The sequence below is a fragment of the Somniosus microcephalus genome, chromosome 5 (genome assembly GCF_052327205.1).
Source record: "Somniosus microcephalus isolate GS21.2 chromosome 5, FLI_Smic_1.0, whole genome shotgun sequence".
In the NCBI taxonomy this organism is placed as follows: domain Eukaryota; kingdom Metazoa; phylum Chordata; class Chondrichthyes; order Squaliformes; family Somniosidae; genus Somniosus; species Somniosus microcephalus.
The window spans coordinates 295,868,188-295,881,910 of NC_140991.1; the positions used below are offsets into that span (position 1 = coordinate 295,868,188).

A 13,723-nucleotide genomic window follows, 5' to 3' on the forward strand; every position below is an offset into this window, starting at 1 on the left:
ATTCTTTGAACAGTAACTCTCCACATTCCTTCAGTGGACTTTAATGTAATGAAATTAATGAGTTTCCTGGGGGGAGTATTTTTCGATCGTGTGCTGGAGGATTGAGCTGCTGTGTAGGATCAGCTGTTGCAACCCCCAGTGTGATGTTCCAGCTGCTCAGCCGCTGAGCTGGGCTGGAGTGATCAGTTGGCTATATTGATAACTTTAGGATCTGCTCAGATCAATCATCACAAGCAGATTCCACTGTGTGTGTGTGCTTATATGTGTATACATACCTAACTGGAAAATCCACACCACCAGGGTTATTAAAATAAATTGCCCTTGCTCCCATAGAGTGAGGCTCTGTGCCAGGAGCACAGTCTGCCAGAATAGACCCTGTGGAGTTCTGTTCCCTGATTCTGAAGTCCAAGGCATTTCTAGCTTACCCTGACAAAACCTTAGTTTGTACATTTTCCTTTATAAAGCCTGTCGAAAAGAATATCCTTTCACCATGGGTGAATTTCAGGAAACTTGTGACCACTGACCTATTTGGAGGATGTCATTTAATTTTTGGACAAAATGAGATCAATGCAAACTTCCTTGAAAGCTCTCCAAATGAACAGTTTTGATTTTGCAGCAACATTAAGGTATTAATCCCTTAATTTTCTTTTAAACATTTCCGAAAGGTGAAGGAAATAAATATGCAAATTTAGTCTCCGCAATCCTTCCTGCAGGCAGGAAAATTACTTAATAACTTTTATTAACTCCGAAACCGTCTGTACAGTGTCCTGAAAGCACTCTTGCCTTTCCCTTCATCTCTCATAGTTACCCCACAATGCAATATCACGGCAAGTTCACAATCTACATGATTTCATGACTGATTGGCAGGCATAAGCAGCAAAGTACACAATAAGAGATTAGCGTGTAAAGTTAAGGCACATGGGATTGGGGGCAAGGTACTGACTTGGATAGAGAACTGGTTGGCAGACAGGAAGCAAAGAGTTGGAATAAACGAGTCTTTTTCCGAGTGGCAAGCAGTGACTAGTAAGGTACCGCAGGGATCGGTCCTAGGACCCCAGCTATTCACAATATATATTAATGATCTAGACGAGGGAACTAGATGTAATATCTCCAAGTTTGCAGACGACACAAAGCTGGGTGGGCGTGTGTGCTGTGAGGAGGATGCCGAGAAACTACAGTATGATTTGGACAGGTTGGGTGATTGGGCAGATGCATGGCAGATGCAGTATAATGTGGATAAATGCGAGGTTATCCACTTCGGTGGCAAAAACAGGAAGATTATTATCTGAACAGAATTAGATTAGGAGAAGGGGAAGTGCAACGAGACCTGGGTGTCCTTGTGCACCAGTCACTGAAGGTAAGCATGCAGGTGCAGCAGGCGGTTAAGAAGGCAAATGGTATGTTGGCCTTCGTAGCAAGAGGGTTTGAGTACAGGAACAAGGATGTCTTGCTGCAGTTGTACAGGGCCTTGGTGAGGCCGCACCTTGAGTATTGTGTGCAGTTTTGGTCACCTTATCTGAGGAAGGATGTTCTTGCCATGGAGGGAGTGCAGCGAAGATTCACCAGACTGATACCTGGGATGGCAGGAATGACGTATGAGGAGAGATTGGGTTGGTTGGGCTTATACTCGCTGGAGTTTAGAAGAATGAGAGGGGATCTCAATGAAACTTATAAAATTCTAACAGGACTGGACAGACTAGATGCAGGAAGGATGTTTCCGATGGTGGGGGAGTCCAGAACCAGGGGTCACAGTCTAAAGATAAGAATTCCACAGGTTCCCCACTCTCTGGGTGAAGAAATTCCCCCTCATGAGAGGGGATGAGGAGATGAGGAGGAATTTCTTCACCCAGAGAGTGGGGAACCTGTGGAATTCTCTACCACAGAAGGCAGTCGAGGCCAATTAATTAAATATATTCAAGGAGTTAGATATATTTCTTAAGGCTAAAGGGATCAAGGGATATGGGGAGAAGGCAGGGACAGGGTACTGAGTTTGGATGATCAGCCATGGTCGCATTGAATGGCAGAGCAGGCTCGAGGGGCCGAATGGCCTACTCCTGCTCCAATCTTCTATATGTTTCTATGAGGTATTGGTCATCCCTGGGCCTTCATGGTACTTTGGATTTTTGGAACATCAACCTCTGTCTTTGCAAATCAGGAAGAAAAAGAGACGTTTCTTCCCGGTTGGTTGAGAAGTGTATTGGAAAGGCTGTTCTGGTTTGGGCAGGGGAAGAGGTATCGCATCTATCAGTTTAGTTAGCTTTAAAACAGTTGAATTTAAAGTTGTCTTTTCATTTACTCGCTACTAAAGGTACATTTGCAAAAAGCCACTTTGTATACCTACGCCTGCTGTATTCAATAGAAATGAATAGGTTAAGTGTCCAATAGAAACTGTTGAGCAACTCCATATCACTGGTGTGAGAGAAAAGGTACAGTAGCTTCAGAATTATGATGCTAGTACTCTGTTGATGTTGATTGTGGTGTCCAATCTAGTATTAAGCTAAGGCACTAATATTAATACTCATTATTGTCTCTTTAAGTTAATGGCACAACCATAATGTAACCAAGTGATATAAAATGGCTTTTACTGATCAACTATTAATGTTTATTAGACAGCTGTCCAATTTCACGCTGGTTTGATTGAACTGATTACCAATATGTTTGTCTTCATATGAAAACAGTGGCAGAGGAAACTAAACAGTGAACATCACTTTTTTCACAACTCTTCAAGAACATTGCTCCTTAAAGCAATTGATCTTGAGAGTGACTGCTTGTACAGAAATTAATCACTGCCTCTAAATCTCTCTCGTTTTTCATTGCAGGACACGCCTGATCACTAGGGTAACCTTTGAAGCAGCAATGCTTTTTAACAGCAGTGATTGTACAGAATTGTACATATATTACTGGTTTACTTGGGGTTTTATGGCCTGCATTTGTTGGAACCTAAATGAGTATAGATGTTGACGCGAGATAACGACAGTAAAAGCCTGGAGCACATTAACTGGCAATATAGGTAACCCTTTCACTGATGGTACAACATAACACTTCAGAGCATCTAACTTCTGTTTCTGACACGTTAAGATATACATAAACAATGGACATTTCTCTAAGCAATGATATGCTGGGAAGTCATCTACTGCATCATCATATATAAAAATAATTGTATTGCATCAAAGTAGAAATATGACCAAATTTATATATTTCTCATGTTCCAGTATTGCGGAGTTTTGTTTTGGTTTGAATTCGGTGTTTGCCGAAAGTGGACAGTGCAGATTACCACCGTTACTGTGTAGCGTTCAGTTACACGTCATTGTTTATTATTCCGTTCACTGAGGCAACTGATGCTGACTGGACAAGGCCCTGCTTGTCATCGTTCTTCCAGAACCTGCTTCTGATGAACATATAGACGGCTGTAACAGGTATGGCTAAACTGGGCACTCCGGCCAGAAGCACAATGAGTGCAATTACCCAACTAGGATACGGCACCTCTTCAAGGTTGGGGAAATCTTTCTGTTGAGAGTTGCAGAAACATACATCTGTTAGTTACAAAGACAAAGCAGGCACTTATAGCGCTTCTAGAGTCAGCGTTTTCCAATGGACTCTTTAGCCCATTCAGAAGACTGACCAGTCACATTAGCAAATAATGGTCTGGATTTTCCAGGGCCTATGACCGTGTACGCACAGCGTCATAAGTGCCCCGCAAGTTCCGGGTTTCCGCGTGTGATGAGCATGCGCGAATACCCGGAACTTCCGATCTGTCAAGATTCCACTTGACGGGTCGTACAAATTTGCAGGAAATTGACATTCTCTGGCACAGAGCGGGGCTACTGCCCAGCGAAAACCCACCAAACACTTACACCTGGTAAAAGCAGGCATAGGGCATTCTTTTACCAGCGTAAGGGTTTAAATAAATGTTAAAATAAACATTTTTAAATGGTTGAAACATACAAAAACCTTTAAAATTTGTTCAGGTTATTTTTGGCCCCTTTAAAAATGCTTAAATTTATTTTTCAAATAATTACATTTTGTTTTAAATGTTTAAATAAATTGTATTTTAATTAATTTTGAACCTGTGATGATTTATTTTTATTTCAGTGTTGTGAAAATCTATTTTTTAGGGGATTCCTATTATGCTCCGTACTGAAATCCCCTCTTCTTCTTCTTAGGCAGTCCCTCGGAACCGAGGATGACTTGCTTCCACATTAAAAATGAGTTCGCAGGTGACTGGTGAGTCCAATGCGGGACCGACAGTCTCTGTCACAGGTGGGGCAGACGGTGGTTGAAGGGGCGGGTGGGTGGGGTGCTTGGGTTGACGTGCGCTCCTTGCGCTCCCTGCGCTTGGCTTCCGATTGCTCCCGGCGAAGAGACTCGCATAATGGGAAACCCCCCTTTTGTGATTGGCTGGCCTGGCCCACGTGATCTCAGGGACACTTGCGAACCGCCTGCGCCCCTGGGATACATGGGCCTTTCGGCAGGCGTACGCCCGCAGGCCCAGGAGTGCAAGAGTTCGAAGGTCCAGAGTAATCAGGTAGGTGTGGAGTTTTCTTGCGGTTCGGAGGCATTCACCTGCTGCTAGCCTCCGACCACAATTTCCACCCCATTATATATTATTATAAAAAAATGTAATCTGCAATGCTCAGGAGAGATGCCAAAGAATGTCAATGTTGAATTTTATGGGTGCGCCGACCACTTTGGGGTCCACGCGCATTGTTACAACCCCCTTTAAAATCAGGGCCAGTGATACGGACAAGGGCTGTCCGGTATTTTCCCAAGAGAACATTCACTCTATAATCACTATTTGCTAGATGTTGATTTGACAATATACCATGTTTTACAGGATAATCCACTTCATGCCAACCTAGAGAACTAACAAACGCTTACAATTTTTGTTGTCTTATGAAGAAAGGTTGAGCAGGTTGGGCCTCTACTCATTGGAGTTTCGAAGAATGAGAGGGGATCTTATTCAAACATATAAGATTCTGAAGGGGCTTGACGGGGTAGAAGCAGAGAGGATGTTTCCCCTCGTGGGGGAATCTAGAACTAGGGGGCATAATTTCAGAATAAGGGGGCACCAATTGAAAACGGAAATGAGGAGGAATTTCTTCTCTCAGAGGGTTGTGAATCTTTGGAATTCTCTTCCCCAGAGAGCTGTGGAGGCTGGGTCATTGAATATATTTAAGGTGGAGATAGACAGATTTTTGAATGGTAAGGGAGTCAAGGGTTATGGGGAGCGGGCAGGGAAGTGGAGTTGAGGCCAAGATCAGATCAGCCATGATCTTATTGAATGGCGGAGCAGGCTCGAGGGGCCAAATGACTTACTCCTGCTCCTACGTCTTATGTATGTTCTTACCAACAGTTTCAACAAAGTTGACATGCTGAAAATCACCCCCAAATATAGGCATTATGAGACATGATGGTCGGTTGAAAGCAAGTGTCTGGTGCCAGTTTATCCTAAGGTATCAATTAGTGACAATGGGAAGGCAAATTGTAGGCAGGTGCAGTTTCTGTTATAAACAAGTTTCTGATAAAAAAAATTCAACTTGCTATTAAGAGAAATTGGCCTATATTAATTTAAAAGTATACTTACATATTCTGGATTCCAGGTGATGTATGTCAGCTCTTCTCTCACTTTTATGACAAGGTAAAACAGGAATATGACCAGCATTATGAGGGGGCTAACGACTCTCCAAGTGACCTGCCAGAAGATATTAGGCTTGTGGCCAATCATCCATTCAATGTCTTTGTTGAATCTGTAAAGAAGTAGATGAAATAATGCAGACACACGGATGCACAGATACAAAGAGGTTCTTCATCTGTATCGAGCAAGAGACACATAACTAGTGAACTTCATGATCACTGTGATCTTCATCATATGTAAAAGAACTGGTGAAATTTCTTGTTCATTCTAATGCATCATTTTTCTATCGCAGAATGGCTGCCACACCAAGTCCCGTTCGCCCATCACCCCCTGTGCTCGCTGACCTACATTGGCTCCCGGTTAAGACGGAACAAGGTGTTGGTTATGACAAGGCCATGTTCTAAGCACTTCGACAGGAGGAGCGTACCATTGGAGTTGGCTTTCCCTACCCCCTCTCTGCCGATCACACCTCCCCAGAGGTCTGTGTCCTCCCAACTCTGGCGTTAAAGTCGCCAAGGAGGATCAGCTTGTTGCCCGTTGGGACTCGGGTCTTCATGTTCTTCACCGCACGTCAATTACAAGAGAAATGCAGGGAACAGCACCAACCGCTGTACATGGCCTTCTTTGATCTCACAAAGGCCTTCGACAGTGTCAACCGTGAGGGATTATGGAGTGTCCTCCTCAAATTCGGCTGCCCTCAAAAGTTTGTCACCATCCTCCGCCTGCTTCACGACGACATGCAAGCCGTGATCCTGACCAACGGTTCCACTACAGACCCAATTCACATACAAACCAGGGTCAAGCAAGGCTGTGTCATCGCACCAACGCTCTTCTTGATCTTCCTTGCTGCAATGCTCCATCTCACCCTCAGTAAGCTCCCCGCTGGAGTGGAGCTAATTTACAGAACAAAGGGGAAACTGTTCAACCTCCGTCGCCTCCAGTCCAGATCCAAGGTCGTCCCATCCTCTGTCGTCGAATTACAGTATGCAGACGATGCTTGCATCTGCGCTCACTCGGAGGTCGAACTCCAAACCATCGTCAACATCTTCACCGAAGCGTACGAGAGCATGGGCCTTACACTAAACATCCGTAAGACAAAGGTCCTCTACCAACCTGTCCCCGCCACACAGTACCATCCCCCGATTATCAAAATCCACGACAAGGCCTTGGACAACGTGGACCACTTTCCATACCTTGGGAGCCTACAGTCAACAAGGGCAGACGTCGACGATGAAGTCCAACACCGCCTTCAGTGAGCCAGTGCAGCCTTCGGTCGCCTGAGGAAGAGGGTGTTTGAAGACCAGGACCTCAAACCCGGCACTAAGTTCATGGTCTACAGAGCAGCAGTGATACCCGCCCTGCTGTATGCCTCAGAGACATGGACCATGTACAGAAGGCACCTCAAAGCACTGGAGAGGCACCACCAACGCTGCCTCCGCAAGATCCTGCAAATCCATTGGTAGGATAGGCGCACCAACGTCAGTGTTCTTGCTCAGGCCAACATCCCCAGCATCGAAGCTTTGACCACGCTCAATCAGCTCTGATGGACGGGTCACATTGTCCGCATGCCCGAAACGAGACTCCCAAAACAAGCGCTCTACTTGGAACTCCGACACAGCAAGAGAGCCCCAGGTGGGCAGAGGAAACGCTTCAAGGACACCCTCAAAGCCTCCTTGAAAAAGTGTAACATCCCCACTGACACCTGGGAATCCCTGGCCCAAGACCGCACAAAGTGGAGGATAAGCACCCGGGAAGGTGCCGAACACCTCGAGTCTCTTCGCTGGGAGCAAGCGGAAGCCAAGCGTAGGCAGTGCAAGGAGCGCACGTCAACCCAAGCACCCCACCCACCCACCCCTTCAACCACCGTCTGCCCCACCTGTGACAGAGACTGTAGGTCCCGCATTGAACTCATCAGTCACCTGAGAATTCATTTTTAATATGGAAGCAAGTCATCCTCGGTTCCGAGGGACTGCCTAAGAAGATAGAAGACTCAGACCATGCAGTTTATGAATGGGAGTAATTTTAAAGGGATAACTGCACTTGGATGTGGCAGCTGTGGCTCAGTGGGAAGGACCCTCGTCTCTAAGTCAGAAGGTTGTGGGTTCCAGTCCCGTTCCAGAGACTTGAGAATAAAAATCTAGGCTGACACTGCAGTGCTGTGCTGAGGGAGCGCTGCACTGTCAGAGGTGCCGTCTTTCAGATGAGACGTTAAACCAAGGCCCCGTCTGCTCTCTCAGGTGGACATAAAAGATCCCACGGCACTATTACAAAGAAGAGCAGGGGAGTTATCCCCGGTGTTCTGGTGAATATTTATCACTCAAACAGATTATCTGGTCATTATCACATTGCTGTTTGTGGGAGCTTGCTGTGCGCAAATTGACTGCTGCGTTTCCCACATTATAACAGTGACTCCACTTCAAAAAGTACTTCATTGGCTGTAAAGCGCTCTGGGATATCCAGTGGTTGTGAAAGGCGCTATATAAATACAAGTCTTTCTTTTTTGGTGCCTTCCCCACTCACTACCAATTTTGTTCCCTTTTCCTCTGTGATCTCCTCCGAGGAATGATTTATGGTGGAGTACAGTTCCACAGGGGGCGCCAGCCCTCTGGTACTTGACCAAAGTGCCCATCCTTACGTATGCACATGTGATTGTCCTATTACATGCAGCTCAGTTATGCGGCAGTTCAATGTGCTAGCTAAAAATTTATTCTAATTTTAAAAAAACAATAATGTTTTGAAATTCAGGCATGAGAGCTGAATAGTAAATGAGGAATCCAGATCGGCTAAAAACAGTTCACATCAGTGTCAATGCCGTACATTTCATATATTTTATTATACAGCCTACCCGTTAATTCAAAGTCATTTTGTTTAATAAATCAAATTATCCAGTGGTTTAAATTAAGCAATTTTGATAAAATAGTACAAGAGACATTTATATAGCATGTTTAATGTAGGAAAACCTCACAAGGTGCTTCACAGGAGTGTAATAGACAGAAATTAACACCAAGCCAAAGAAGGCTATATTAGGAGGGGTGACTAAAAGCTTGGACCAAGAGGTAGGCTTTAAGGAGCATCTTAAAGGAGGAGAGAGAGGTGGAGAGGTTTAAGAAGGGACTTCCATAGCCTATACAGCTGAAGGCACGGCCACCAATGGTGGGGTGAAGGGAGTGGGGGTGCATGAACCAGAATGGAATGATTGCAGGGCTGGTGATAGTTACAGAGATAGGGAGGGACGAGGCCATGGAGGGATTAAAAAACAAGGATGAGAGTTTTAAATTTGAGGCGGTGGTAGACTGGGAGCCAATGTAGGTCAACGAGCTCAGGGGTGATGAATGAACAGGACTTAAAAGAAAAACTTGCATTTATATAGCACCTTTCATGACCACCAGATGTCTCAAAGTGCTTTGCAGCCAATTAAGTACTTTTGGAGTGTAGTCATTGTTGTAATGCGGGAAACACAGCAGCTAATTTGTACACAGCAAGGTCCCACAAACAGCAATCTGTTTTTGCTGTGTGGATTGAGGTTTAAATATTGGCCCAGGACACCAGGGAGAACTCTGCTGCTCTTCTTTGAAACAGTGCCTTGGGATCTTTTACACCCACCTGAGAGGGCAGACAGAGCCTCGGTTTAATGTCTCATCTGAAAGACGGCACCTCTGACAGTGCAGCGCTCCCTCAGTGTCAGCCTAGCTTTATGTGCTCAAGTTCCATGGAGTGGGACTTGAACCCACAACCTTTGGACTCAGAGGTGAGGGTGCTACCAGCTGAGCCACAGCTGAGACTTGGTGGAAGTTAGGACACGGGCAGCAGGGTTTTGGATGAGCTGAAGTTTATGGAGGTTGCGGGCTGGGAGGCCGGCCAGGAGAGCGTTGGAATAGTCGAGTCTGAAGGGTTTCAGCACAGATGCGATATTGCAGGAGCAGAAACCGGCGATGTTACAGAGGTGGAGGTAGGCGGTCTTTGTGACGGGAGAGAATATAGGGTCGGTAGCCCAGCTGAGGATCAAATAAGATGCCGAACAGACTGCAAACCGTCTGGTTCAGCCTAAGATAGTGGCCAGGGAGGGGGATGGAGGCGGTGAGGAAATGGAGTTTGTGGCGGGGGCCAAAGGCAATGGCTTCGGTCTTCCCAATGTTTAATTGGAGGAATTTATGGCTAATCCAGTATGTTGGACAAGCAGTCTGACAACACAGCGGCAGCGGAGGGATTCAGAGAGGTGGTAGTGAGGTAGAACTGAGTGCTGTCAGCGTGCATGTGGAACCTGACGTCATGTCTTTGAATGATGTTTCCAAGAGGCAGCATGTAGATGAGAAACAGGAGGATGCTAAGGATAGATCCTTGGGGGTCTTCTCCAGAGGTGAAGATGTGTGGGCAGGAAAGGTTAGGAGTCAAGGCCTTCCTGAAAGGAAGGGGAAAAGGGAGGGCATTGTTGTTTTATTGGCTGGAAGCAAATGTGAAAGAACAAAAACAAACGACAAGTGTATCGGCAAGAGTGGATAGCAATGGTTTTAACCAAAGGACAGAACTTGTGAAGTCAAGTGTGAAGTACAGGGTGAGTTATTTTAAAAAGATCTGTAAAAGATTTGCAAATACCACAGTGGATATAGAACTAATGCTAATCAATCTGTTTGCAGTATCACAGTGGAAGGTTAAAATAGCCACCGAGGGTCAAACGTAAAGCATTGCTCACAGTATCAGGAAATACATTAGGTTTTGGTTCATTTACATCCTTATTGATTTTTCATTTTTGCTCTTGTTGTGATACTGTGAATAGAGTGAATCCAATCCCCTTCCCTCCCTCCCAAACACTTCTGTGGGCAAATGCCAGTGAAAATATAAATCATATATTCCCACAGGTATATTACACTGACAAAGGAACATTACAAACGAACCTCAAACGATTTTCTTTCGCTGCCACGTGGGACCTGATGGAACGGACCCTGGCATCAGGTAAGTGGTCAGGGGTGGTCTGGAAGTGATCATGGTCAGGGAAGGGGGAGGCAAGCCTGGTTTCCCAGTGCAGCCCAGAGAAGCACTCCTTGCTCACAAGGAAACCGTCAACACATAAAAAAAATTGACTTACTTGGGCTCCATCTGGGCACGATCCAGCCTCCCACCAGGTTTCCCCAGAAGGGCCTCATGTCGGGGTCCGATTGACCTCATCGGACCCAAACATTTAAATATTAATGAGACTCCCGGCTGCCTGTAGTGGGACCTTGGCCGCCTTGAAAGTTGGCGAAGATAAAATGGTATCGGGTGGGAATGGAGTGACAGCACGGTGGCATAGTGGTTAGCACTGTTGCCTCACAGCGCCAGGGACCCGGGTTCGAATCCGGCCTCGGGCGACTGTCTGTGTGGAGTTTGCACATTCTCCCCGTGTTTGTGTGGGTTTTCTCCGGGTGCACCGGTTTCCTCCCACAGTCCAAAGATGTGCGGGTTAGGTTGATTGGCTGTGATAAATTGACCCTTAGTGTTAGTGGGGTTACGGGGATAGGGTGGGATATGTGTTGGTGTAGGGGTTACGGTGATCGGGTGGGATATGTGTCGGTGCAGGCTCGATGGGCCGAAATGGCCTCTATCTGCACTGTGGGGTTTCTGTGATTCTGTGATTCTGTGAAGCCGGTAAGTCCATTCATATTTAACCCTTCCCAGGCACCGTTCCCACGCAGCAGGGGTTAAAATTGATGCCAATGCGTGTGGTGCACTTTGTTGCCCAAGTATTTAAATCTTACACGGTGGGGTACATTTCTGTGCATGGACTGGGGAAACTCGATGGATTTCAATGGATGGAAAATCATGGGCAGTGTGCCAGCACTTTTCCGATTTGCAATGGCAGTGGACGTAGCTCCCATCCACGGACTTGGAAAATGACTCCCAGGAGGTCCGAGAGGCAGTGAAACTGAATCATAGAATAGTACAGCACAGAAGGAGGCCATTCGGCCCATCGAGTCTGCACCGGCTCTTTCGAAGAGCAATCCAGTTAGTCCCACTCCCCCGCTCTTTCCCCATATCCCTGCAATTATTTCTCCTTCAAGTATTTATCCAATTCCCTTTTGAAGGCTACTATTGAATCTGTGTCCGCCACCCTATCAGGCAGCGCATTCCAAATCCTAACCACTCGTTGCGTAAAAAGGTTTTTCCCCCTGTCGCCTCTGGTTCTGTTGCCAATCAGCTTAAATCTGTGGCCTCTGGTTATCGACCCTTCAGTCATTGGAAACAGTTTATTCACTCTATCTAAACCCTTCATGATTTTTAAACACCTCTATCAAATCTCCTCTCAGCCTTCTCTTCCCCGAGGACAACAACCCCAGCTTCTTGAGTCTATCCACGTAACTGTATTCCCTCATCCCTGGAACCATTCGAGTAAATCTCCTCTGTACCCTCTCCAAAGCCTTCACGCCCTTCCTAAAGTGTGGTGCCCAGAATTGGACACAATACTCCAGCTGGGGCCAAACTAGTGTTTTATAATGGCCCAGAAATTCGGGTCTCCACGAGTGAGTATGCACGGGGTACTCACCCGTAGGCCCGATGGAAGTGCCGGTTTCCTGCATGCACTGCGCATGCACGGGAAACCAGCACTTCTGTTCCCCTGAAAGCAGGGGTTCAGAGGTCGAACGCGTGCGCGGGAGAGGCTGCGCGTGCGCACCGAACTTAAGTTTTTTTTCCAGGTTTTCCCGGGATCGTAAGCCTGCAGGATTTAGAAATGTAAAAAGCAGGCGTAAGGCCTGCTTTTTACAAGGTAAGTGGTGAATTAATTAAAATTAAAACATTTTTCCACAGGTTTATTATTTTTAAATACTTTAAAAGCAAGGTAAGTTTATTTTTAGCCCAGTTAGAAAATAAAATTATTTTTTTCAAAAATGTAAATTATTGTTTAAAATACAGGTAGTTATTTCATGTAATTTATAGTTTATTTAAAAAATGTGATGTTTTTAAAAAAATTATTTGAATGTTCAGTGCTATTTTGGGGCCATAGTATTTATAAGTCTTGACAGCTCTTCCTGTCAATCTTATGAATGGAGCATTCCCTGCTCCGATTGGCTGCCCATGGCCCACGTGATCCCAGGGGACGCATCGAACTAACTGCACCCCCGGGATACGCAAGCACTGCGCGCCGGCTGCTGGACCAGGCCCCGGATCGGAATTCCACGGGGGCCCACAGCTCAACGGCCGGCGCGCAAGGTAAGTGCAGATCGGGGGCTTGCACCCGCGGGAAGCCCCTGACCCGAATTCCTGGGCCTACGCTCTGCCTCTATTTATAAAGCCCAGGATCCCATATGCTTTATTAACTGCTTTGTTAACCTTCGAAGATTTGTGCATAATTATTTCCAAAATCACCAAATTAACTTTTTAATAAAATATAGCATCTGAACCTAGAATACTAGGAAGATAAACAGTGATATACAGAGATGGAATTTATCCCAGTGCATTCATGAGTGCCCCTCATCTTCCTCAATTGCATAACCCAGGAGTGCCATGGTGTATCTAGGGTTGCCAACCCGCCAGGATTGCCCTGGAGTCTCCAGGAATTAAAGATTAATCTCTTGTGCACTGATGTGAGCAAAACCCAGGAGAAAGATCATAGGGACATTAAAAGAAAATGATGTTTTTCTCATATTCTTTGAAACCTAGATATAGAAATATTGGAACTGGGAAGAAAGGCTGTTTGACTGTGCAGGGCTGTTAGCGGCAGGAGGTCATGTGATAAAACCTTCAGGAATGTGTCCAACCAGAGTTGGCAACCCAGAAATTCGGTATTGCCCTGTTTGGGGCGCTAATTTTTGAAAAGTAGAAAAAGTAGCGCCAGGCGCTAATGAATCTCTCCTGCCAGGATATTCAGCAGTAGCACTCCAAGAGGGAAGTGGAGCACTAAATCAGGCACTAGCCACTTCTCTTGGGGCGCTAACGTCCGAGAGCGGGGCGGTAGCGGCCGAGCGCTGAACAATTTGGAGCGCATTGCTAACGGCATCAGAGGCTGCTTCCTTCGCTTAAAGGGAAGGGCCAATGATGCTGGCCAACCTACTTGTCGTCAGTTCTGTTTTGCAAGGCGAACTGGGCGACTGCCATTACAGCCCCAAACACTCTCAC

General features: G+C 46.0%; 1 protein-coding gene across 1 annotated transcript in view; it reads right to left on the reverse strand.

Moving 5' to 3' along the window:
- Window positions 1-687: 687 nt before the first annotated feature.
- The window catches only part of LOC147117823 (sodium-dependent neutral amino acid transporter B(0)AT1-like), a 60,432-nt gene continuing 47,396 nt past the window's right edge, over window positions 688-13,723 (reverse strand). Inside the window, exons 11-12 of the mRNA XM_085989171.1 lie at window positions 5,585-5,747; window positions 688-3,507 (exon numbers count right to left, since the gene is read on the reverse strand). Of these exons, the coding sequence (XP_085845297.1) occupies window positions 3,298-3,507; window positions 5,585-5,747 (373 nt within the window). The 3' untranslated portion in view covers window positions 688-3,297. The remainder of the gene's footprint in view (window positions 3,508-5,584; window positions 5,748-13,723) is intronic.